The sequence below is a fragment of the Camelus ferus genome, chromosome 19, assembly GCF_009834535.1.
Source record: "Camelus ferus isolate YT-003-E chromosome 19, BCGSAC_Cfer_1.0, whole genome shotgun sequence".
Classification (NCBI taxonomy): domain Eukaryota; kingdom Metazoa; phylum Chordata; class Mammalia; order Artiodactyla; family Camelidae; genus Camelus; species Camelus ferus.
The window spans coordinates 21,251,378-21,278,569 of record NC_045714.1 but is presented as its reverse complement, the minus strand read 5'-3'; the positions used below and the strand labels follow the sequence as shown (position 1 = coordinate 21,278,569).

At 48.4% G+C, this 27,192-nt stretch overlaps 1 protein-coding gene across 10 annotated transcripts in view; it reads right to left on the bottom strand.

Moving 5' to 3' along the window:
- The window catches only part of KIF16B (kinesin family member 16B), a 243,920-nt gene that overhangs the window by 77,031 nt on the left and 139,697 nt on the right, over window positions 1-27,192 (bottom strand). For 7 of the 10 annotated variants that reach the window (XM_032461796.1, XM_032461793.1, XM_032461798.1 and 4 more), the window contains 3 exons: window positions 6,363-6,395; window positions 5,985-6,038; window positions 3,166-4,527 (listed from right to left, as the gene is read on the bottom strand). In XM_032461796.1, the coding sequence (XP_032317687.1) occupies window positions 3,166-4,527; window positions 5,985-6,038; window positions 6,363-6,395 (1,449 nt within the window). The remainder of the gene's footprint in view (window positions 1-3,165; window positions 4,528-5,984; window positions 6,039-6,362; window positions 6,396-27,192) is intronic. The other 3 variants (XM_032461794.1, XM_032461799.1, XM_032461801.1) reach the window with 1 other exon arrangement.

The window sequence follows — 27,192 nt, the reverse complement described above, 5'->3', positions numbered from 1 at the left end:
AAAGAGATCTTGGCTTTAAAGAATTTTTTAAAACCATCAATCTAGGAGAGCCTTCATGGTCAAGGCAGTTCTAAGTCGAGTCTTTAGATGCTGGTGGGAATTTGGACACTTGGAGACGATGGTGGAAGGTTCCCCAGGTGCAGAAGGCAATATGAACAAAGAAGCTAACCCACGAAAGCCAGCAATCTGTGTGGAGGCAGCAGGTGTGGAGAAGGGAAATGGTTCATAAACAACTAGGAAAGCAGGCTGAGTATCTGGAGAAATTAACATAAAACATACATTGTGGAACCAAACATTTATTTCTAATGAAAATGATACATGTACTATGAGGTCAAGTGTGTGCAAGGCTGGTCTCCCACCGACTCAGGGAACACAAGACACACTGGGGGCTGCATCCCACTCCCTTTCATGAAACCTGAGTCTCAGTTTCTTTACATATCAAATGAGAGGGTCAATTAGTCTCTCCAAACTCCTTTGGCTTCAAAATTCCGAGATTCTAGCTTCAGATGCTGACATAGCACAATGCCACCAGCTCTCAGGTGTCACCAGCAGTGATGTGACTGCTCTATTCCGAACGGTTCTTGGCTCTCGGAAATGAGGTCATGGGACCACCAGGGCAGGTGCCCCCAGGCTCCGGAGGAGGTGACGCCCAGCTTAACTCAGCCTTTTGTCTGGTTAGCAAGTACTTACTGAGCAGCTGCTTGAAGAGCATGGAGTATTCCCAGAGGAGGAGGGAATAAGGTGTTAGGGGCCAGGCGGGCAAAGGACCAGGGAACAATGTTAACCCAGAAGTTCAGAGATGTAAGGAAAACGAGCCAGATGCAAGCAGGTGGTCACCAATGTTTTGATTAAGATGACGCCTACAGAGTTGTTCAAAGACATTCTCGGGGCTGGGCAGTGGGAAAGGCTCCAATGGGGCCCTGAAGGCTAAGCAGGATTTAGACAGGGGGTTAAGGGACAGCAGGGCGTCCCAGCACACGTGAAGAGCCAGCCTGCCCGGCAGCAGCTCTGCGGTTAGCAGACGGGGGACAAAGTGGCCCCGAGCTGGATGGTCAGGAGACCTGGATTCGACATGCAACTCTGCCGCTTTCTAACTGCCTGACACTTGTCCCCGGTGGCTGTATAACCATTGAGGGAAAAGAAGAAAGCAAATGGGTTACATTTTGTTCATAAAGCAAGCTGACAAGGAAAGACAAGTTCAGTGCAGTAATCGTCCAGTTTGGCTCCACGTGAATTGGAAATTTCGCGGCCGTGGGTTTTGACAAGTGGTGAAGTCAGGGTGCATGGTGGGCCCTGCCGCAGCCGTGAGAACCAAGAAAGATAACAAGACACAAAACCCACACCCCCGGAGAGCTGCAGGGCCTTAACAGCCAAAGCAAAGCACTCAGGATTTGTTGGCCTGAATCAGGGCTTAGCAAGATCCATTCCATCAAAACACATGCAGCTCAGAGCCTCCTCTGCGTGGCTTCTGGAGGAGCGCCGACATCATGAAATCACTTTGGTGCAAATCACCACGTGTATCCACTGTAACAGAGTATTAATACAACACGGCCAGGGAGCGAAGCTGGTTGACAAAAGCTGGAGACATGGGGCTAAAAGCTCACGTTGCATTCTAACCTAGCACCGCAGGATACGAATTGAGGGCGTGCCCTCCGCCCCTCTAAATGTCCTGGGCTTGGAGCTTTGTCCAGCAATTTCATTTACATAACGTACCTACAATCATTTTCTTAAACCGCAGACCTATTTCTCTGAAGTCACAGCATTATGGTTTTTGATTGTCATCTGGTGCTGTCTTGCCCCAGGGAATTACCGGAGAGCATGGTAAACAGACTCCAGTTTAAGCAGATGTTTGAGAGGAGGTGGCCCTGACCTCTCCAGGCAGGACCATGGATGGAGGCTGCAGCAACTCCTCATCAGCATGGACCCCAGGCTCCACCAAGGTCAAGATGGGCTCCTAGACACGAGAAGACCGGGCTTCGGCTGCAGCCCCTCGGGAGGTACTGTGGGGGACAGCGTTCCAGGCTCCCAGACCTGGGCTTCACTTAAGATCTCAACCAACCAAAGGGTCTGGAACTAAAGAAAATGCACAGGCCCAGGCTCTCCCTGTGAGGGTGAGGACACTGTGGCCTCAAATGGACGCGCCTGCCCACGGCTGCAGGGCAGGAAGGGGCCAGGCAGGGCACGAGTCCCCTTGCAGGACAACAAATCAGTGATGTGTGCAGACCAAGTGACCGTCAGCCTCTCTGGGAGTCTTGGCATCGCGTCTGCAGGGCCGGCAGAGAAAGCCTTCTCCAGTTCACGTATTTATTTGTCTTGAGAGCCTACCAGGAGTGTGGTGTCGGGGAATTGGGTGGTGGTGGGAGATAAATATTCTTTCTTTACCATGAAAATCGTGCTAGTTCCTAGTCCCTGACATCAAAAGAAGTATCAGTAAATCATCACCCAACGTGCTTGAATACACTGCCGTGTCTGCAACATCCGGAGGCTTGTTTGTTTATTGCTCAGTACAGAATCTCCAGGCCTCCCCGCAAACACTGTGAATCAGGAGGGTTGGGGAGGACTGTTCTGCAGTTCGCTGCTAGGTTTGGAGATCAGGGTCCACGTAACCTAAGGACGCGGGGGCGGGGCTTCCCCAGAACAAGTGCTGGTCATGGTCACGGTCACAGGGAAGACGTGCAGTCAGGGGGGAGGATGGGGAGGGAAAGAGGGAGGACGGAGAGGGAAAGAGGGAGGAAGGGGAGGGAAAGAGGGAGGAAGGGGAGGGAATGGGCAGCGGAGGGAAAGGGAGTCAAGGGCAGGGAAGGGAGGGCGGGGTGGGGGGACAGAACGGAGGAGGGGAGAAGCGGCACCGGGCTGGAGGCTCGCAGTCCTCTGTATGGACCAAATACGAAACACACTTGGAGCTCAGGGAGGCAATGGACAAGGGCTCTGTTTGTTTCCCCTTTTTTTCAACTTTAGGCCAGTGATTCTAAAAGAAGGGTTCTAAAGAAAAAGAAAAGGCGGCTTAGGGGTACTTTTCTCAGGTTTGGTAAAACAGACATTTGCTGGTGGATCAGAGAATGCAGAGGATGAAGGAATTACTTTTTAAAGAGACAGCGAGAGGCACAGCCATCAGGGGCAGAAATGCACCATCACCGGCCACGGTGTCCCCGCGGCTCCACTCACCTCTCCCGGTCCTTCTCCAGGGCTTCCTGCTCGGCCCCCGGGCTGGCCTGGAGCCCTGACTGCTCGTCACCATCACTGCCGGGCAGGGTGGCCGGCTTCAGCTTCTGCTCGTCCGTCCCCAGGCCCCGGGCAGCGCGCCTCTGCAGAGCTGAGTGCCTCCTCTCCAGCCTGGCCACGGCCTGCTCCAGGACCTCTCTCTGCTGCTTCTCCCGGGACTCCAGGATCTCCTTCTCCTTCCTCCTTACCTTCTCCTCCTGCCGGGCTATGTTGGCCGTGAACTCGAAGGTGGCCTGGAGCTTCTGCAGCTGGCTGGCGCTGGCCTGGTACTGTGCCAGCTGCTCCTCTTTTTCTTCCATCTCTTTCTCCACTTGATAGAGAGTGTTGTCTAGGCCCAGAGGACCCGCGTCAAGGATCTCCAAGGCTCTCTGCTTTTCCTCTATCAGCGTCGGCAAATGACTCTGCAGGAGGCACTGGAGCTGGCGTTCCTTGTGCTGCAGCCTGCACTCGGCCGCCTTTATGTTCTCTAAACCTTGAGCCGCCTGGGCGACGTCTGTGACACCCCCGTCACTTTTCTCCCATGACCTAAATTCTCCTTCGTTTCCAGATTTTAAGTGCTCCAGGATTTCCCGTTCCTCCTCGACCTCCTTTCGCAGGAGGTCCTTCTGCTGAACCAGGTCCTGCTCCAGGTTGGCCAGCTTGACCAGCTGCCTCCGCTTGAACTCGAAGAACTGCAGCTGCGCCCTCTCCCGGTCGTCGCCGTCGTCGTCCCCCTTGGCCGGGGCCTCCCGCACGCGCAGGAGGGACTCGCGGATGCGGGCCAGGTCGCCCCGCTCCGCCTCCACGCGCTGCACCTCGCCGCGCCGCAGCAGCCGCAGCCCCTCCTGCTTCTCGCGGAGCTGCTCCTCCAGGTGCGCCACCAGCAGGACCTGCCCCTTCTCCTGCTCCTCCAGCCTCCTCTTCTCCAGCTCCAGCCTGGCGTGCTGGTCGTCTTTTTCCCTCTTGAGCCGGTCCAGCTCCTGAAACATCTGGGCCGTCTCGGCCCGCTCGTGGCTGTCCAGCTCCTGGGGCAGCTGGAGTTCCTCCTGGACGCGGAGCAAGCTCTCCTCTTCCTGCTTCTTCTTCTGCAGCTCGGTCTCTTGATGCTCCCTCAGCCTCTCCTCCTCGAACTTCTCCTTCTCGGCCAGCAGATCCTTGAGCTTGCTCTCCAGGTGGAAGCTGCGGCGCTTGAGGCTCTCCTCCTGCTGGCGGATCTGCAGCTGGACCAGCTCCGTCTCCTTGCGCTGCGTCTCCACCTCCTGCTGCATCCGCTCTAGCGCAGCCTTATCCGACTTCTGCTTCTCCTCCATCTCTTCTATGAGTTTCCTGCAACGCAAACCATCAGCTGATCATGATTTGATCCCCAGGTTCAAATGCAGCTCTAACTTCGCCCGAGACTGACACGTCCTGGAAATGGACGTTCAGCAGGAAGATAAACCCTTCGCTAAAGTAAGGAAGACGGCAAACTGCGTTCCTTCTCACACCGGGGGGCGTGGTGTGTAATTTTTCCACTCTGTTAACTGTCCAACATATCATTTACCTAATCTCCTGAAGTAGCCTCTGATACCACTTCTTTGCAGCACCTATAAGCATAATGTGTTATGCACAATATAATTTTAAAAGCTCCCTGAGCGCAAAGAGAAGGAGCCATGCCCAATTTAAATTTAAATGTGTATAATTTTATTCAGCCCAGTGGCTAAAACTCAACGGAAATTCGGTTACAAAATGACGTTAAATAAAAATGCTTATGCTGCCCTCAACGCATCAGGGTCAAACATCAAAGTCAAGATAACCCGCCCTTCACTGCTCCAGCTCAAGTAACTACCTGACACTTAGCATTTAATCGCTAGTTTAGGACAAGTGTTCCTCGCCAAATGACCCAAAATATTAGTTTATTGATGAATAACATTGAAAATAATGGGAATCTCCAGGGACTCTTCAACCCGTGACTTGGGAGGGTCACATGTCATGTTGTGTTTTGGACAGCAAACGCTCCTCACTGGGTGCTGAGACAACGTTTCGATTCCTCAGAGTCCGGCCTCCATCTCCTCAGCCACCAAAGCTCTACCCTACATGATGCTGGAAACTGAACTCCTTCACCTGTAACATCCAGACTCCACACTCTAGGAAACACATCTGGTGTGTAGATTTTCTATGGCCTTAGTTTCTACTCTAATATCTGTCCTTGGTCCAATTCCTAGCCTGTTGATTAGGACAGGAATAAAAGAAGGATAAAACACTAATATTTTATCAAAGGATTATATTCAGAACATATTAAAAAAAAAAAACTCTCCAAATCAATTAAATAATCAGATGCACACACACACACCCCTAAAAGAAAAGTTAAGAACACAAAGGGGTGAATTAGGGAATGGAATACAAATGGCCAGTGTCACAAGGAAAGATGTTTAAAAAGTAAGGAGGCATAAGAAAGGGTAATTCTCATTCTTCTGGCTTTTTTAAGGGTGATAATATTAAGGAAGATATACTTTATTAGTTAAATTTAAACAAACCCATATTTGGTGTATCAAAGTGTAATGAGTGCATTAAATTTGCCTTCTGACTCTATTCCACAACCTATCTCACAAATATTTGAAGACGAACTATTTAAAAAATTCACACATGAAGTAAAATGAACTCGCCGAACAGAAATGAGCTACACTCATCAGACATGTAAGTGATGGGCATGGACCAGAGGGAGATGACAGAAACACAGGGGAGCTCGGTCCAGGACATCCACACAGGCACCCACCACTACATGCTGCTGAGACCACACGGCTTACCTTTTACTTTCTAACTTCTCAAGTTCTTCACGCTGTTGCCGCTCAAATTCAAGCCTAATAAAATCAAGTGAAAATGAGTCACTTTCATTCTATGTAGTTACATGTCACAAAAAGAATCAGTTTCTCAAGTTATGATTTTTAATCGCTATGGATTAGCACGTTTAAAATGTATTCTTTGCACTATGACTACGATTAGAAATTAGACATACTTTGGGGGGTGCTTGAATTCAGGCTGAAAAGAACATATTTTACTTGAAGGAAGGCAAACAAAACACCACCGTGTGGAAAAAGCAGGGGTAAAGGAGATTTCTAAACAACAGCATGTCTACTCCATGCAGCCCAGCCACTGATGAGAATATAGAAACGGAGAATCTCTACCTCAGACAGATGGGTCCTTTTACAGGAAAAAGACTGCCAGGGAGGGAGGGAGAGAGAGAAAGCAGACATCAATTAAGGAAAGAATTAACTGGGGGAACATCAGGAGAAAAGCAGTAAGGTACTTACAAGCCAAAAGCCATGCACAAATTGAAACACCTTTTTACACACGTCAAATTTTCCAACCATTTCTTGAAGCAAACACCCCAAAGAGTCAGCTGTTGGGTTTTACACACTTCCCATGGCAATCATAACACTAATAATAACTGGGTACTAATAATGATTGCCAACAGAAGCCAAATGCACATTTTTACTGCTTGATAGATGGTTATTCTCCATGTAGGTTTCTCAAGGCCCTCCTGTAATTAGCAGTCATATGATATAGGAGTTACTGGGGGCTACAGACTGTGAACCAGCCGCCCACAGTGGTAGCAAGATAAAGGGGGCTGGGGTCACTGGGAATTCTAAAACAACTTGCTCAAATACTGATGACAGAAGTTGATTTCTTCTCGAATACTAGATTTAATTACTTCAAGATTTCACTACTCCTATTAAACAGCATGAACTGTTAATTCTTAAACTTAGACATTTTCCTGTTGTGGATGCGGATACAGCTGAAAAAGGCTGAACTATGGAAAAATTCATCATCAATTGTTTTCCTTGGGTACCGTGCATATCCAGGTTGGCTACGGCCACCTTTACAGTGAGCTAACAAGGTTTCAAATAGATCTGTTATCAATTTAACTTGGGCTCCAATTGAGAGTAAGATGTCCGGTGGCTTCTGTGAGCAGAACTGAGCGCTGTGTTGAGTGATTTACACATTTTCTTACTTTGTCTTCCCAGCAAATCCTGAAGAGAGCAAATCATATCTCCATTCTACAGATGAGGAACCCAGAGCTCAGATGTGCGAAAGAACTAGTCCAAGGTCACAACGGTCAGACGCGGGGGAGCCAGGACTTGAACCCACATGAGCCTGCTTGCAAAACAGCCTCAGTTTATTCATTTTATGAGCAGTGTTTAAGTTTGTGATATATAATAAAAGTATTAAATCCTTCACTGAAACTTGTTTAGGGTGAGATTTATCTTCTTATCAAATGAGAATAATCTGTGGACCGATGGCATTTCCATCCACGAGAAATGAATCTCATAAACACACATGAAACGTATTTATTTGCTAGTTCCCGAGCCCTGTACATGGGCCATTCTGCTAAGTAGGCACAGGGCTACACTGAAGTTCATATGTGATCATTCCTTTCATGTCACAATAAACTGAACCCTGCGGATGCTTCCTAGTAGGTATTTTTAGACTTCAGAAGAGTTCAGTCTTCCCAGAGATAATTACAGTAAAAAAAAAAAAATTACTGGATAAATCACTTTCAAAACCTGAGGGTTTTCCTAATACAACTGTCTTTACTCTCGATTTTTATTTTCTGTGAACAGCTCAACGTGACCATCAGTAGACAATGTCGCTCTGCTCTGACAGTGTCAAAGTGCACAGTCATAAGCCAAATGCTGCCCTGAGAGGTTCGAATGAAAACCTATCACCTGAGGACAGTTTACAAGTGCAGGTGCTGGGCTGGCCACTTGGCAAGCAACACCCTCACTCTGTCCTCCCAACCCTAGCGGGTCTCATCCCCACTTTATAAAACAGGACATTGAGGCTGACAGCCAGTCCCGAGCGGGTGGGGGAGGCGGGGCTCAAATCAGTGTGGCACTAAAATCTGTGCTGCTAACCACTGCAACTGTTGCTAGCGAGCTGTGCGGTCTCAGAAGGCCATAAAATGTGAGTTTTGATATTTTCATCTACGTCTTTCATCCAGCACAGTGACAGGTGCTGTGCTAGGCACAGGGAATCCAGCAGGCAGTGAGGGAGATGTGGTCGCTGCCCCTGCAGGGCTCCTAGTCTGGAAGTGACAGCTGAATAAATGCAGGGGTGCGTCATGAGCCACGACTGCGGAAGGACATGATGTTATAACATAAGGAGTGGGTGCTGGTCTCGGAATCTGGCAGCACCCAGAATCAAGGCAAGCGTCCCAGGGAAGCTTCTATCTAAGCTGCGCCCTTCCTCCTCGTGCATGACGACGTGGAAACTCAATGGGACAACAGAAGCCTTGGAAGTGCCAACTCTGAACTTGACTCTAATAGTGGCAGAAAAATGTCTTGGAACACAGTTGTCGAAGAGCAGAGAGAACAGAAGAGGTGGTGGGGTGTGAGAACTGATAAGGACAAGCAGAAAGACATGGCTGCATATCACTCGAGCTTGGAGACTGTCGGTTTACAGAGGCCCCCCCACCCCGGTCCCTGTGACCACGTTGCTTTCTTTGTAGCTTTGAGCTGAGATGCCCAGATGCAAGTTCAGGGCAGCGAGACAGTTCAATGATTCCAGCAGGTTCCTGGCAAGCAGGAAAACCAAAGGACCACTTGAGGATTTGGGGAGAGGCTGGCGTAAGTGCTGGCGATGAAGACTTGATTGGACTGGACGGTAAGTGGGGGGAAGACAAGGCTTCCAGGCAGAAATAAGAAAGCAAAGACATTTCCAGGCTGGAGAAGTGAGTGCTACTTAAGTAACTAGTTGGTAGGACGTGTTATCCCCTGGAACCACCGAGATAACAGCAGGGCTCAGGAAGACCAAGGTGAGGCTTAGAAGGAAATGCCAGGAAGGCAGCAGAGGACAGCAGTGAGGAGGGGCAAAGGCACCGGAAATGAACAGATCGGGACTGCCCCGCAGGGCAGACGGGCGGTCCTGGTAGGGGATGCCTAACCGTCTGGGCTGATGAGACCACTGGTCCTAATGAAGAAGAATGAATTCATTTCTGTGACCTGCTTCTAAATAGGAAAAAAAAAAAGTTTGATTGCTTTCTACTGAAAGCAGGATGTCTTTGGTAAATAATGATCCCCATTTCCTCAAAAATAAGAGTTAAAAAAATAATTAAGATGCTCAGTCTTAACTTAAAGTTCCAAACAGTCTGAGGAGCATCGTAATTACACAGTAGGGAACTGTATTTTAAACATGAGCTGATATCAGCTGTTGTTGGTACAGTTTAGCCTCTGCTAAATATCACCTATTTACTAATCATACTTTAAAATGCACCTCTTTCCACAATCAGTGATGATTATTTCAGATAGCAAACCTCAACAGACTGTAAAATATAAACGCGAGTGTGTTAATATCCAGGAAAAATACCAACTGTGATTGTATTTTAATGGGGCTACATTGTAAATAACCGTAATTCACTGTCTTACTTTACTGAAATTATCTTGGCCCCAAATGCTAATTTCCTAAATGTTATAATTAAAAGGAAAACCAAAAAAAGGATACAAGTTTTGCAGCTGTTTTTTAGCATTTTAAAATGACAGTTGGAAGTATATACACTGTGTTAGGTCCAACAAAAAATGCGTAGCACACAATCTATTTTTATGAGAAACAGCACCCCCCCCCTTTTTTTTGCATTGAAAGGCACCTAACATTTTTAGGTATAACTGCACACCTTGCAATTTATATTCCTGTTGTCATCAGCAACAAAAAAGCAAGAGGGTGGGAATTTCTCAGTTCGCACCATTACGTTGAAAGTGAGACTGTGATTATCAAAAAAAAGGAAAGAAAAAAAAAATTTTTAATGAACGGAAAAGCACGCACTTTGAGTCCCTGTGTTGTCCCAATGGTGATTAGGTTTGTACCGCCGATGTTTCACTTTCTAAACGGAGGAATGTGGCCACTCAAGTCCAGCCGACACTTGACCTGGCAGCTGCAGGGCGGGGTGAACAGGGTGTGGAAGCTGAGGGCCAGACCCCAGCTGAAGGGGGCTCTCACCTGACAGTGGAGCTGAGCTGGGGGGAGGTGGCTCCTGCATGGAGGGTTTCAGTAGGTATGTGCACAGATAAGGGAAAGGCCCTTGGTCAGTGGGGAGGACTTTCAGGTTATCATCAAACCCAGGGATGACTCCGTGGGTGTGTGACAATGCACAGGGCCTGCGTTCATGCGATGCTGTACTGTTGGCACCTTGAAATTCTTAGCATTTGAACAAGGGGGCCCCCATTTTGATTATGCACTGAGCCCTGCAAATTATGCACCTGGTTCTGAGCAAGTACATGCCATTTTTCAAAGCACCCCGGCCTGCTGCCTGGAATGGCTGGCGGTATTCTGGTCAGGGACGGACGGAAGGGAGCTAGAACAGACTAGAACTCAGTGTAGATGGTTCACTTCTCCCGGAGCCTTCACAAGAGGTAGGTTTTGACCACAGTGGGTCTGTAATCACTTGGACCAGAACAGCCGACCTTCTCACCACTCTCACCATCCTTGAGAACTTCTTACAGCCAGTCTCAAACCACCTGACGAAGAGCAAACCCCGAGGAGACCAGTGGGTCCTGAAGACTAAAGAGAGGGTCCGGAGTTGGGTGCTGGAGTTTCTGCAGGTCCTATCCCGTCGTGCCCTGACCTTGAGAACCTTGTTATTCTAGATGTTCCTTAAAGAATGAGCTGAAACCAGACACTACGCCAAGTAGGCAGAGGGAGACTCATGAAAGGAAGACCCCGGCCATTCACCCAGACTCTGGCTCTTCATGGGCCGGCCCTGCAGGCTCCCTGTGTGCGTCACGGCTCACGTAGGCTCCCCCTAGCGAGCTAAGAACAGCTGCTTTATAGAGTCTCCCAGTCTCCGTACTTCCCCCCAAATCACCGTGCAACACAACAGTGGACAGCCCTGATACAACTGCGATTCGAAGTGCGCGTACCTAGATGAGGGGCTCACCATGCAATCCGATCCAGGAAGTTATTAAGCCCCTTTTAAGTAAAAGTCAGAGTTTATAACACAAATATCCCTAGCAGTCTGCGGGTGGTTTTCTAATGAACTTTCAAATCCCGGGTCTAGAAAGTACCCAGGGAAGACTTACCAGGGGCCAGCCGTAAGGCTTTTGTAAGCAAATAGAAAGTGCTTGAAGAAACAAAGATTACCAATCCCCCTCGCCCCACCTCCGACCCCCCCTCTACTTTCCAGCTCAGAGACTGAGGCCCAGAGCGCCTTCAGGAGAGGTCCAAGGTGACCTTGTGAGAGAAGCTAAGAGGAAAGTTCTCATATTCCAACTCCTCCCCCTTCTTACTTAAACTCTAGAATGCCATCTCACCTCCTCAACCAGACCGGTAACGTGCATCCCAGAACAGCCCCCAGGTTAAAGCTGGTTCACCAGCCCTGCTGGACAAACCAGAAGGGTGGCCCCCGGGGAACTTCCCGCCACTCCGCTCAGCCACGCCTGCCACACATCCGACAAGCCTTCACCAAGCACCTACCAGGAGCAAGGCAGTGTGCTGGGCGCAGAGTGGATAAACTGCCCCAAGCAAAGGAAGGAGTTAAGAGCCTTGTTTGGCTTTTGCTTAGAATAAAGTGAAGCAGCAAGAAATAAAAGTCAGAAGTGAGACAGTAGGCTGTCCCCTGGGTCCATCTGCTCACGCCATGCTGGCCGAGGCTGACACTCTCGGGGGCACCTTCCCGGGACAATCTTTCCTGCCACTGCCCTGCGTGGGCCTCCGCACAAGGCACGGAGCACGAGATACAGGGGCCAGGGGTCCACGTATCACCGATCCACTGGATCCACATGCCTTCCAGGTGTCAGGCACTGCCCCGGGCCCTGCAGACTCAGCACAGAGAACCCAGTTCCTGCTGTCACAACCCTTCTGTTCCAGCGAGGGGGAAGCCTAACTCATGGTGAGAATGTTGTGTGCCAAGTGCTATGAAAAAGAATGAAGCCAGGAGGGAGGGTCAAGAGAGACGGGGACAATCAGGAGAGAGCTGAGGGCAGGGAATGACTGTGAGGAGGCAGCTAGTGCCACTGAAGGACAAGCTGAGGACCAGGGGACAGTGGTGGTATGAGAGCAATTTTGGCCCAGACCACCCAGGGCCCTACAGGTCACAGAGGGCAGCCAGCCCTGTCCACCAGGGATCCTCGAGGACAGAGACCCGCCTTAGCTGACGGTGCATCCTGGGGCCTCCTGCCAGGCACGTAGTAGGTGTTCAACCCACAAATGCTATAGGTAGTGATCTGAAGCCAGTGACGTGAGGCCCAGAGCCAGACCACAATTCCAGAGTCACTGAGCACCCGGGCAAGGGGGAGACGTCGTCAGCCAGTGCAGAGCTCTCTCTGCCTCGAGAAATAACAACTCGGCGGTGCTTCCAACCTCCTCAAGATTAAGGTAATTAACTGCAGCAAGTGTAGAAGACACAGGGGAGTGAAGTACAGTGAAGCCCCTCATCACGATTGCCGCATCTCAGTACAGGGCCTTTAGTCCTCACAGCTGAACATACAGATGCGGGAGCCTGCAGGTCTATTTTGTAGCCTTTTCCTCTTAATTCATACTTTGGACAGGCCCCCAAATCATTAGCTGTTCTTCCACAGCAAAGTGTAACATCATAATGTTATGATGTAACACAGTAATGTTATGACGTAATTGCAACTTTGCAATTTAGAGGCACCAGGACCACGTGAGCCGTCTCATACTGCGGGGAACGAATGTGGTAGAGGATCCTAGCCAAACAGTTTGGTGGGATCTACACCGGGTCGCCCAAGAAGAGGCTGGTTTAAGAAATGAAAAGCTGTGCGTATCTGTGGGCAAGGGGAGAAGAGAGAGCAGAGAAGGGAAGTCTGAAGATGCGAAAAAGACTTAAAATGCACCACGGTTCCTCTGCCCTGGCAAGACATCGTGGAGGCGAAGAGTTTCACGTGTCTGCTCCGCACACCTGGGACTCCTGCAACGTTGCGCTGAAGGATGAAACGCTCCCACGTCTAACCAGGCCCTGCGTGAAGCGGGAGCCTCGAGGCTGACGGGGCTGAGGGTGGTCCAGGCAGCACCGTCCGCACCCCCGACCCTCCCTCCACCGCCCCCTCCTCTTCTAGGTCGTCAAGCCCCCCTTTCTTTCTCTCTCTCCCTGACACCTCTCCCTCCACCTTCCTCCCCTTGTTTCTTTAATGTGAGCCGCAGGTAGCATCAAATAACGTGCTCAGGGGCGTGTGGATTTAGCTGAAGACACAATAAAGCTGAAAAGATTTACGTAAGCTGATTAAATGCAATGCAATCAACAACTTATTTGGGAAAAAAGAAATGGTTCCAAAAGTCCTTAATGATTAGAGTTACATTATGACATAAACAGGAAGATGAGCATTCAATGGCCCACGGGAAAGTTCCCAGGAAAATGTTACAAGAAAAAGCAGAACACTGAACGTATCTCGACTGTGGTCTCAATTTTGTTTTCTTTAAATGCTCTTTAAAATGCATGATTACAGCATCTGATGTACAATTAAATATATATAGTATAAAATTAAAATATTACAAATATAAACCAATCATTGTTTCTTGGTGGAAGGACTCTGAATACCTGTGATTATTCATTTCTGAGTGTTTTACTTTTTTGTAATAAGCATTTCAATTTATAATGAGACAAACTACCTGTTTCAAAATTTTGTCTTAATCTACTGTGGCTGTACAACCATTTTACTTTCTTTTTGCTCCTTCAAATCTCTAGTCCATTTCCATTCATCTCCAGCAGTGATGATGATGAACCCGAGTGGATCATAAGAGACGGTGACTAACATCTGGAGTCGCTGGTGGCAGACGGCTGTTCAAGGTTAGAATTACGGTCTGGGATGGAAGAAGAGCCAGGGGGCAGGAAGTTCCTCCTTGAGGCACAGCAATTCTCTCTCACACACATTCGATCAACAAGCACTTCTCAAACACCTACTTAGAAGCAGGGATACATTATTAAGAAAATTAAAACTTTTTACTAAATATACTAAAAATACTCCACTAAATATACAGACCGAGAGTAGGCAAATGGTCGCAGCAACAGAGACAGTTACACTGTCGAAGATGGTACCACAGAAGGAAAGAGTGATTAGCCAAGGAGACGACATGAGGACTGGGGCTGGCAGGGCCTCCCGGAGGAAGTGGCACTTAACCCGAGATCCTGGAGACTGTCTACGGCTTAGGGGTGTGAGGAACGGACGAGCGTTCCAGGAGGAGGAAATGGCACGTTTCCAGTGAAGGCCTGGGAGCAAGAACAGACGTGTGTGTAGAACCACCAGATGAGTCAACAACTCTCAGAGCGCTCGTGGCATGCGATCGAGGTACTTCAGGATGTTCCCTCAAAGGAAAACCACGCTGCCATGTAGGATTAAGAGGACTCTATCGCCTTCCACCCCTGCCCGCAACGGCCGTCCATCCCGTCACCCGGGGGCGCCTCCCTTCCTCGGCTGGCCCGCGCAGTGCAGCTTCAGCGTGTGCAGTGACACGATGCTGCGGGCGGCAGACGTGCAGCCCCGCACAGACGGCGCAAACCTAAAGCAACCCAGAGAAGACGGGCTGCACTTTGAATCCAATAGCGCGTCTTTCTGCCTCCGTGGAAAACAGGAAAACACAGGCGCTCATGACTGAAAGCGGCTCGCGGTGGGATTGCATTCAAGGACAAGAAAGATAAAAGCTAAGTCAGTACAGACAGACCTCGTTTTACTGCGCTTTGCAGGTTACTGCTTTTTCTTCTTTTTTTTTTTTTTTGACAAGTTAAAGGTCTGTGACAACCCTGCGTCGAGAAGTCTGTCAGTGCCATTTTCCCAGCAGCATCTGCTCAATTTGTGTCTCTGTGTCACCTCTTGGTAATTCTCCTGATACTCAGGCTTTTCCATTATTATCATATTTGTCATGATGGTCTGTGACCAATGATCTTTGATGCTACTACTGTAAAAACATCATAGCTCGCTGAAGGCTCAATTGATGGTCAGCATTTTTTAGCTGTAAGTGTTTTTTAGACATGATGCTATTGCACATTTAACTTAAGTATAATGGAATAATGCAGCATAAACAATTTTTAAATGCACTGGTAAATCAAAATATTTGTGACTCTCTTTATTCCGATATTTGCTTCATCACGTAGTCTGGAACCAAACGCGTGTGCCTGGAACCAACACTGCTCTCTGTTAATGGAAGGAAGAAGCTCACTTCCTTCCACTGCCTTCATCACAAGCTCCACGAGACCATGCATCTTCACAAGCTGTTTAAGACACTCCACAGCAACTGCAAAGTCAGTAAATGGTCCATAAAAAAGCAGCACCACTGAGACCAAAGACTGGAGAGGAAGTCAGCCTTGCAGAGAAGCAAACTTTTGAAAAATGGTAATTCCGAATAAAACAAACCAGCAGAGACAAACACGGTAAACAACCATCAGCTAAACACAGGCTAACTACCAAATCACCCGAAACACAAATATTGCCAAGTACAGGCATAAAACCTGCATGCTCAAGGTCAGCAAAAAAAGGGAAAAAAAAGGTTAAAGCAATTAATAAAGTCCCAGAAAGTGAGAGAAGACAGAAGAGTGGAGCTGGCACCTCCAGGCAATGTGACCTTTCCTCCCACGATGTGCAGTGAGGACCATGACCTCACCTGAAGGTGCAGGTCTCACCAAGAGCATCTCCAGCTATGGCCAGAGGGTTTCTGAGCCCCTTCTACATTGGTATGAATTCAGAGGGAAACTGAATTCACTTAGTACACGTTTACTGCATGTCTATTAAGTTCCAGGTGCTGTGCTGGGCACGGAGCAAACAACAAAACTCAATTCCGTGCCTGTTTTCTGCAAGCTCACGTACAATAGAGTGAAGCTAAGGTTCAGTACAGCGAAGGACACACCCCTTTACTGGTGTCTCATTTCTTTCCCTGCGGTATGACGTAGTGTGGTGTATTTATCCTTCTGGCTGACGGAAGAGGGGAGGGGGGAGGGGGGAAGAAACGGGTGGGGGAGAACCTAAGGAAGAAACAGGGGAGGGGCTGGAGAGAGGAAGGAAAATGACACGACTTTCTTCCCCCGTAACTGTTGTCAGCTGTCAGGTAAGAAGACCCCACTATCTGGGTGCCTTTGGCTTTTTGCATCCCAACCCCAGAATGCTCGTTCGGAATCCAGTTCCTTCCAGCTTTACATTCTGAGATCCCATCCTGACTCCTAGCCAGAAAGGAGCAGGAAGGCTGGAGCTAAGCACGTACACATTCTCGTACAGCTTGGAGCTCAGTACAGGACAAGTTTGGTGCTTGGTGAGTCCTTGGTGACGATCGGGATGCCAGGACATGCTTCCAGGGAGAGCCACTGTTAGCAGGATTCCCCAGATGGCAGTTCCTGTGCACACAGCTTAAAGCTGCATCCTAGAGCGTGTGCTTACATGGACACAGTCCACACTTCAACAGGATCCCTCTGCAGTTTGCAAGCAAGTGGAAATTCTCATGCAGGTCAGGGGTAAATGAATGGTGGAGACATATGCAACCATCCCATAGAACAATCTATGAACCGGTTCCAAGAGCCTTAAAACTATATACACCCTCTGCCAGGTAATCCCATCCTCCTTTTTTCTCCCCTGAGGAAATAATCAGGGATAAACACAGAGAGTTCGCTATAAACGTCACCCCCACTGCTTGTCATAGCTCAAAACTAGACAACAAAGTACCTGCCAACAGCAGATCAGCACGGTACAGACTGTGCACATAACGGACTCTCACATGGAGGTTAAAACGATATAGGATCGAGTTCCCGTCAAACTGGCGGAGTGGTAGGACCACAAGCTCGCCTCTCCTCACGACTACAACGAAACCACAACTGAATGCTAAACAACTTTCGAAAAAAGACTGGAACCTGCAAGAAGGATCTTCTGCAACTGGAAACATAAAGAGGCAACCACGGCAGGAAGGTGGGGGGGCATGCTCGTGATATAATTGGGCTTCATACCCACCGTGTGGGCAACACAAGCTGAAGATTTGTTAAGTCGCAGGGCCCCCCCACCCCAGGAGTGAAAGCTCTAAGCCCCACGTCAGGCTGCCCAGCTCGGGTCCTGGCACTGGGAAGGGAAGGAGACCCCAGGGCATCTGGTTTTGAAGGCCAGGGGGATTTGGCTCTGGAAGCCTCACGGGACTGGGGGAAACGGAGACTCCATTCACTTGAGAAGTGTACACGGAAACTTACAGCACCAGGTCCAAGGGCAGAGGCAGTGATTTCACAGGAACCTGGGCCAGGCCTGCCTGCTGGATTTGGAGGGTCTCCTGGGGACGTGGGGGGTGGCTGCGGCTCACTCTGGGGACATAAAAGCTGGTGGCAGACATTTTGGGAGTGTTAATCTGCATGAGCTTTCCTGGAGGCTGATATCTTGATTGGATCACTAGCACCAAGACCGAGCCCCACCCAACAGCCTGCAGGGAAGCCTCAGGCCAGACCACACACAGGGTGGAACATGGCCCCATCTATCAGCAGACTTCCTAGGCCACAAAGGCCTCAGGACACAGCCCACCCACCAGAGGTCCAAGACCAAGCTTCACCCAGCAGTGGGCAGGCACTGGCTGCTCCTGCCAGGAAATCTGCATAAGCCTCTAGTCCAGCCCCATCCACCAGGCGCAGATACTAGAAATAAGAAAACAACAATCCCAAAGCCTGTGGAAGGAATCCACAAACACATAGAAAGACAGACAGGAATATGTCCCAGGCCAAGGCACAAGATAAAATCCCAGAAGAAGAGAAAAGTGATGAGAAAGAGTTTAAAGTAGTGATGGCGAAGATGTTCAGAGAACTCAAGAGGAGTACAGATGCACAGAGTGAAGTTTTTAAGCAAAGAGTTGGAAAATATAAAGAACACCCAAACAGAGTTGAAGAACAAAATCACTGAAATGAACAGCACACTAGAAGGAACCAAGAATAGACTAAATGAGGCAGAAGAACAGATCAGTGAGCTAGAAGACAGATTAGTGGAAATCACTACTTCAGAACAGAAAAAAGAAGAAAGAATGAAAAGGAATGAGGATAGTTTAAGAGAACTCTGGGACAACATGAAGCACTCTAATATTTGCATTATAGGGGTCCCAGAAAGAGAGAGAGAAAGGACCTGAGAAAATTTTTGGAGCGATAATCACTGAAAACTTCCCCAACTTGGGAAAGGAAACAGTCACCCAAGTCCTGGAAGCGCAGAGAGTTCCACACAGGATCAACCCAAAGAGGAGCACACCAAGGCACATGGTCATCAAATTGACAACAACTAAGGATAAGGAGAAAATGTCAAAATTAGCAAGAGAAAAGCAACGAATAACATACAAGGGAGCTCCCATAAGGTTATCAGCTGATTTCTCAGCAGAAACTCTACAGGCCAGAAGGGAGTGGCACAACATATATAAAGTGATGCAAGGGGGAAACTTACAACCAAGAATATCTATCCAGCAAGGCTCTTGTTCAGACTTGAGAAATCAAAAGCTTCACAGATAAACAAAAGCTAAAAGAATTCAGCACCACCAAGCCAGCTCTGCAACAAATATTAGGACCTTCTCTAATCATCAAACCATAAGAAAAGTGAACAAAAAGAAGAAAGAGAGAAAAAAAAAAAAAGACCTACAAAAGATTGTTTTGGCTATTCGGGGTCTTTTTGTGGTTTCCTTACAAATTTTGGAATTGTTTGTTCTAGTTCTGTGAGGAATGTCGCGAGTATTTTTACAGGGGTTGCATTGGATCTGTGGACTGCTTTGGGTAGTGTGGCCATTTTGATAGTGTTAATTTTTCCAATCCAAGAGCACAAGAAATCTTTCCATTTCTTTGTGTCATTTTGGTTTTCAGAGAATAAGTAACCTCCTTGGTTAAGTTTATTTCTAGGTATTTTGTTGTTTTTGATGTAATGGAAATGTCTCTGCCAGTTACAAAATTCTGGTTTTTCAAGTGGAAAAAAAAAAGCGAATGAAGGGCCACAAATAGCAAAATGTCCTTCTTTCTTATGGGTGAGCTGTACCCCATTACCTATATACATGCTGCATCCCTGTTATCTATTCGACTACTGATGTGCACTTAGGATGCTTCCATATCTTGGCAATTATAAATAATGTTGCTGTTAATAGCAGGGTGTATGTATCTGTTTGAATTAACTCTTATTATATGGTTGGCTTTATTCCTTTGATAACTATGTAAGTTTAAAAAGCTAAAGCTCTAAACATTCTTAGAAACAATGAACAGTACATACATGTAAATTAAAAGATGTATGTGCAGTTAAAAAAAAAAAATCTATCAAGCCATGAAAGACACAGGAGAAACTTAAAAGACACATTACTGAATGAAAGAAGCTGGTCTGAAAAGGCTACAAATTGTATGATTCCAAACAAATGACATTCTAGAAAAGGTACAGCTAGAGAAACAATAAAAAGATCGTGGTTTCCAGGGGTTTGGGGAGAGGGAGGGAGGGAAGAATGAATAGATGGAGCACAAGGGATTTTTAGGGCAATGAAATTATTCTGTATGATAGTATAGTGGTGGCTACATGTCATTATGCATCTGTCAAAACTCATAGAATGTACAACATCAAGACTGAACCCTAATGTAAACGATGGACTTTGGTTGATAATAATGTGCCCATGTTGGTTCATCGATTGTACCAAATACATTGCACAGATGAGTGATGTTGAGGGCAGGGGAGTAGATATGTGTGGGTGGGGAGGGCTACGTGCAAACTCTGTATTTTCTGCTCAATTCTGTTGTGAACCTGAAACTGCTATAAAAGAATAAAGTCTATTAAGAAAAATGATGTAGGATCATATATACGAAAGCAAAAGATACACAAGTGCAAAAAACTCTTACAAGTCAGTGTGAACACATGTGGGTAAAAGAATACATACAAATGAGTACAAAAATAAATGTGTGTGTATATATATATATATATATATATATATATATATATATATATATATATATATATATGTAAAACGTAAGTACATATATAACGCATGCACGCACACACGCACACACCCACGGAGAGAGGCAGTGATGGCCAGACAGTGAAACAGACAGAGGCAGAGACCGGACAACAGGAACATGTTAACTGCAGTAATTTCTTCTTTTTTGCTTGTTTGTGATTTCTGAATTTTCCATAATGAACACATTAAAATAAAAATTTAGGTTAAAAGCAGTCATCATGCATCCATCTTCATCCCCTGATCTCCAATGACCTCAGATGGTCTTCAGAGTTGGGGCCCTTCCGCAGCTACTGAGCTCTGAGTGGTCCTGACACCCACTGGCCCACCTCGACGCTGCACCCCATGAAGCTCCTCGGATGGCTTACCCAACACAGGTCTGATTTCTTACTTTGGATATTTTTTGGACCAACTGGATTTGAAACTCAGGCGTCTGCCCTCTTCAGAATTTAATTATCCACATCCACTATACCCATTTAACTGCGCTCGCTATTGGTCAGTGCTTGAAGGTGGTTAACGCACAAGCGAAAATTTCTCCCTTGATCTTCCAGACTGAAACGAACTTAAAATGTATATAATTTTGCTTAGAGAACTTTCAAAAAGCTGTGAAAGCTTCCACCTTCTGCCAAGTTGGCTGCCTGTTCGCCGTCTCAGAGCAACAACGGAGGCTGTCTAAGGAGTGGGCTTGGCTGCTTCTTAAAGACACTGCGCTACTGAGGAGGAATGTTTCCTCTGCAGCAAAATTCATTCCTGGCAAAGACCCTGGCTGGGCGCTTCTCCAAAGTGGAGCTAACTCCCAAAGGAAGGCACCAGGATGCTTTGCCTCATCCAAATATTCTCTGGCACCAAGCAGCACGCATGTGTGCATACAAATCCTGGTTCCCAGAGAGCCTGCGATGTGATGTGGGCCAGCAGTAAGTTCCTAAACTACCTTAGAAATGATACACCCAACATTTTGTGCCCAGTTGGGCTGATAAAATGTTCTTAGATAGCAAAGACTTCACTTTTAAAAACTCCAAATCTTACTATGATTCAGAGCTTGGGTTTTTTTTAGACATGGGCTATTTGGAGAATTACTAGGTTGCCTGTTGAACAAAGACAAAAAACCAGCTGCTTTGAAGGTAAGCTGGATATTACTGGATACAATAATTTGCAAACCAGACGTTCTTCTTTCAGAGAGCTCTGTTCTAAGAGGAACTGAGTACTAAGTAGTATACGTTTTTAATCTATTGCAGAAAAACCATACTCGGATTTATATGGTATCAAGGAAACCGAGAGATATGTCCATTTGTAACAGCTAAGAAGGCCATAAAACATGCGAATGAGCTGGCTGAACCAAGCCTGGCAGGGCTCGAGGCGCTCAGAGGGAAAAGGATCCGCGTCAGATTTACTTTCATCAGTTACTCACCACCCCTACGGAGGAAGCTGAATTTGACATGTTCTGTCTTTCTGTATTTCCAAACACTGTTTTCTAAACTGGACATTCTTGAGGAAATGGAAGGAAAACAAAAGAGTGCAGAAAAACCACAACGAGGTACCAGCTTCACTAATAAAAACAAAACAAAAAATAAACTAACAAGAAAAAATTAGAAAATGACACATACTGGTGAGGATGTGGGGAAACCAGAGCCTCGTGCACTGTTAGTGGGACTGTGAAACAGTGCACCTCCCGTAGAAAACAGTGCAGCAGTTTCTCAAAAAATCAAAAACAGAATTACCATAGGAGCCAACAATCCCACCTCTGGGCATATATCCACAAGAATTGAAAGCAGGGACTCACAACAGGTATTTGTACATCCAGGTTCATAGCAGCATCATTCACAATTGCCAAGAAATGGTGTCCACTGACAGGTGAATGGATAAATAAGATGTGGTAATATACATGTGATAGAATATTATGCAGCCGTAAAAAGGGAGAAATTCTGATACCTGCTAAAATGTGCATGAACTTTGAGGACATTAAGTCAAATAGCTAGTCACAAAAAGATAAAATACTCTATGAATCCACTTCTATACCCAGAGCCAAATTCAGAGACAGAACAGAAGGGTGGTTGCCAGCGTGACAGGGAGGAAGAGTTGGGACATTATCCTTTAATGGGTAGAGTTTCCGTTTTCTGAGAAGAGTTCTGGAGGTTGGCGGCAACAATGTGAACACACTTAACAGCCACTGAACCACACACTTAAAAATGGTTAAGATGGCAAATTTTATGTAAAGTGTGTCTTAGCACAATTTAACAAAAGAGTGAAGAAATGAGTCAGCAAATGCTTACTAAGTACACAGAAAACCATTCTCTGTTGTATTTTGGGCTGTGCATTTTAATCATAGTCATAAATTCTAAACACGCCACCCACAACTCACAAAAACGTTACACACACGCAGATGTGATGAGTGTGCAACAGAACCCGGGCTGCAAATTCCCCTCCTCCTAGTCCCTCCTGCCTGAGCCCCGAAGCGCATTTTCTCAAAGCACGGCTGTCTGTCTAGACAAGCGAGCGGCACGCGCCCAGGCCGGGCTTTCGGAGGCTCCCCAGCCCGCGGACCCTCGGCACAACTCCTGCCCGCACACACCAGGTCTGCTCACAGTGCCGGCCTCCCCCAGCACGTCTCTCCAGAGGAGCACTCCTCCCCACGCACACGCCTTGGGTCCCACACGGAATCCAGTTCACCTGTGAATCCTGGACGGAATTCTCCGGTGGAGCTGGGGGGATGATGTGGGGCTCCCACATGGCAGGGGTCCAGGCCTCACTCTCTGTTCTCTGAGGTAAAGCATCTTTAACAGACTTCTCCCGTCTTCCTGTCTTCAACCCCGGAGGCAGAAGTACCAGACCAGAGACTCGGGGGAGGTACTGCCGAGGTTCCTCATGACCTGCTACGCCCTCCTCGCCACCCTCCCCGACAGGGCTCCCGGCTACTTCCTGCAGGCTGCGTACTGCCGTGGCACTGAGAGCACGCAGAATGGGGTGAGAACCGGGGGAGCACTCTACAGGAAGAAAGGCCCGGCCCCCCGAGCTTGAGGGTAAGCGGGTTCCAGTTACTCGGCCTACAGCGCAGATCCCAATACGCCCCTGGAGCTGATCTCAGTGTGGAGAAAGACTCCTTCTGGAAGTCTCTGGGTTTCTAAACGAGCCAACACATGACAAGGCCTGGCTACAGGAAGGGCATCCCTTCCGAGGCACATCTGCTCTCCTCCCGCGGGACCTCGGCCCTGGATCACACGCTCCCTGGCCTTCGCGCCCAGCGGGCTCACGTGCCTGTGTGCGTTTTCCTGGGCAGAGAAAACACTGCCCTGACGCTGACGGGCCGACCGCACACAGCAGACCCTCGGCAAACACGCGCTGCTCTACTGAAGCACCTCAGTCCTATGTTTCCATCTTGAGAAACGAACATGCTCTTGTGTCCTGGGAGCCGATTTAAGTAACAATTATTTAGTTCATCCAAGTATTGAACTTACTTTGTTCAGTTTTCTTCCCGTTTATCGTGTGGTGCTTCGTTTAGCCCAAGGGCATGTACACCTGTAACATCAAAAAAGGTGCGAACAGCACGGCTTAGCCGCATCCGGCTTGTTTCCCGAGAGGCTGGAGCAGATCACTCTGCAAGGCATCTGCTGCCCATAAACCAGAGGAGGCAACTTTTCTCCAGTTATGTTCTAATTCATGGGTAATCATTCTCCACAGCAGGTGGCAAGTTGAAAGGGGCTGAAGGCAGGGAGGATGAAGGTCTGACGAAGTGTTAGGTCATTTGCATTTGAATTTGTACAAATGAGTACTGCTCGGGTAGCAGATACGAAATGCATCTGCCAGGTGGACAGGGTGCGTGGTGGTGTCCGAGGCACCTAGAACCGTCTCCTTAGGCGGCTGCAGGCTGTTTCCTGTCGAAGTCTCTGCCCACCTGGGCCCAAGCCTTCCCTTCACCATGAGGGGCTCCCTGAGTTTTGCTTGAGGATCCGGAACCTGACTGTGAGGTTATCCAACTGCTGCAGTGTCACCTGGGAACTGACCCGTGCCACGCAGAAACGTTCCTTCGCATCAAATGCTATTTTCCACCATTTGGAACATCCATGTCCAGTGGAATCAGCAAAAACCTTCCCCTGAAGGACTCATGTATCTCACTAAAATTTCATTCTTAATCTGTTTGCTAAACATTTACCAAGCACATTACATGACAGAACACAGAAGTTAGTAAGAGGAGCCTCTGACAGTGAAGATTTCCCATCTAATATTAGGAAAGACACTCACACGGTGTTTTTTTTTTAAAGCTTTCAAAAAGTCAACATTGATTACTTTGAAAATGTTCAAGACTTTAAAAACGTCCAAAGGCCTAAAGATACCCAGGTTTCAGATAAGGTTACATGCAGGCACTGCCTTTAGGTTTCTCCGTCGCTAAAGCCTGAATTTCAAACTGTTCAGTGCTATACTCTCATGATCCCTCCACCTGGGGAGTGCTGATTGCCTCTGGTTTTTGGCACACTTTATCAAAAGTTACCGCTCCAACAGTGATGAGAAAAACAAAGGCTGTAGTGATCACTGTCACCAAAATGAGAACGTTACCATCCAGAGAGAAAGTCACCATAGCAATGGCAAAAGTCAAAATGGTTAATCCAGTAAAGAATCCAAAGAATCATTGCAGAATCCATGTGAGCACTTTACCTGGGTTACTCTCTGCAACCAGGTCTGCTGACTATTAACCTGAGGTGCTGAGATCATGAGCCGGTTCCGGTACTAAATGCAGCTCTGAACGCAGAGACTGAACTTGCCCCCAGCCACCGGCCCAACTCAGTGCTCTCGTGGCCCCCACCTCAGGAGCAGCTGCACCATCTGCCCGAGGACTTAACCCTGACGCCTGGGACCCCGCCTCGGTCCTCTGATGCTCCACCTCCATGGTTACCAGCCAGACCCAAGCCACTGCCACCTCCCACCTGGACTTCGAGCTTGGAGATGAACCCAAGCAAGCCCTCTCTGTACCCAGCAAGGGCTGAGCCAGCCACACGGCACAGAAGCGGCTTTCTCAATGGCCTCTGGCTTTTATGCTGCATTCTCCAAATGACACACACCCTAGTATTTACAGGACATTTGTCTTCTGTTTCCTCTACTGCTTAAAAACCTCAAATGGTTTCCCAGCACTTTTAGGAAACAGTCAAACTCCTTCTGGTGGCCTCCAAGGCCCCCAGCCGCCCCCCACCTCACCTCTGCCCACTCCTGCAGCTCAACTCCATCTGCCCTGGACTCTCCCCATGACTCAGTCGGATGCCACTACGCTTGCTTCTGGAACACTCTCCACTCTCACCTTCCCCGCTGCACAAGCGTCATCCTCCCTCCACTCAGGTCTTAGTTTAAATGTCCCCTCCTCAGGGAGCCCTCCCTGATCACGCCATCCAATTCCACCTAAGCCATTTTATTTTCATTTCATGTTCATTTTCTGCCTATCTTTGTAAATTACCTGTGATCGCTTCTCTCGAGCAGCAAGCTGCAAACCGACCCCAGGTCCTGTTGGTAGCTGTGCCCCTGTGGGGAGAACCAGGGAGGCTTCCCAGGAGGCGCTCAGAAAGGGCTTGCTGACAGATGCGGGTACATTGCAAAGAAGAGGAAATCGGGGTGACAGGACTGGAGCCCTGACAGTGAGGAAGGGACATTTATTTCTGACTGGAGGGAGGAGAGTTGGGAACAGCGTTGGGGGAGATGGCATGTACTACACTTTGAGGAGATTCATGCCGGGCCCTGGAACACGCAAATGAAAAGCCCCAAGGGAGCTGGTGGGGCGGGTTGGGGGGGTCCCCAGGACATGGGAGGGCAGGGCTGGGAGGAGGACGCAGTCGACGGGGGCTGAGTGATGTGGTGAAGGGCTGGGATCTGAGGTTTCAGACCACAGAAAATCACTGAAAAGTCTTGGGGATGAAACTAGTACACTCTGACCTACATTGTGCAGACACAGAGAAAAACTGTTTTAACTTCAAAACCAGCCAGTGACAGAAAACAGCAGGACTGTGGAGAGACTACACGTTCTCCTGTGTTCAGAGGACTGAAAAGAATGCCTGAGGTCCCCTCTGTAAACACCAGGGAAAGAGGGGCCCACAGGTGGTGACCCTGGGTCTCAGAGGACAGGCTGAATGCAGACCTCTTGCTGGTTCTCAGAGGCACTAAGCAGCCACAGAACATTCCCAAGTGTTTTCACAGTAGAAGCCACCACCGTCAAGGACACCGAAGCAGGGACCCGGATTCCAGGACTGGAACTGGGTTTCGAGCGGGGAGATGAAGCCAAGCAAGCCCCCTCCACACCAGGCAAAGGCTGAACCAGCCACACAGCACGAGCAGGTGAGGATGTGCGATTTCAGGTGACGTTAACCCTGAAGACCTGCGTGTTACATTAAGCCTGCATAAAGCGAGCATACGAATGAGTCAGTCTCCGTCATGCTTAAAGGAGGAAGGTCAAACTACCAGAAGGGCTTAAAGACCTATGATGAAACGTGCCTCCTGGAAGTACCAATAACCCGGTTGTTCTGAGACTGTTCTCCCGTGTCAGGGGCCTCACCAGTCACCACGGCTGAGTCCAGGCAGATTTATTCAACGGGCACAACTCTTCTCAGTGACTGTGTAATAAGATGGAAAGGCTTCACGAGTGGTGCAGGGAAAGGCTGACCCAGGGAGGAACGTGCTTGCATGTGCTCCCAGAAGGTCTGGGAGGAGGAGGCGCACAAGAGCCTGCAGCCATGGGGGTGCGCTCCCCGGGCAGGAGGCCCCTCTACGAGCAGACACAGGGCAGGGCGGTCACGTAGCGGGCAAGGGAAGGGTGCGCTCTGCACCCGCTGCCTTCCGCTCATGACGGGCAATGATGGGCATGTGCTCCCACGTGGCACACTTCCAACTGGTCCATCTGGGGACGGCCCTCCAAGGTCAGTCAGGCTAGGGATCCAGAAATGGGATCAATGGCCCCTCCAAGTTGCAAACTCCTACAGGAGTGAAGAAATTCCCTGCAGGCACGGTGCTTTCCACAAACCAGAGTCCTGACCTGAGCGGAGGGAGGGAAGGTGCAGCCTTGGGGAGAAGTGCTGAGCCAGGGGTCATGGGCAATGTCACTGGCCTCTGGTCTGAAGCCACTGCCCAAGT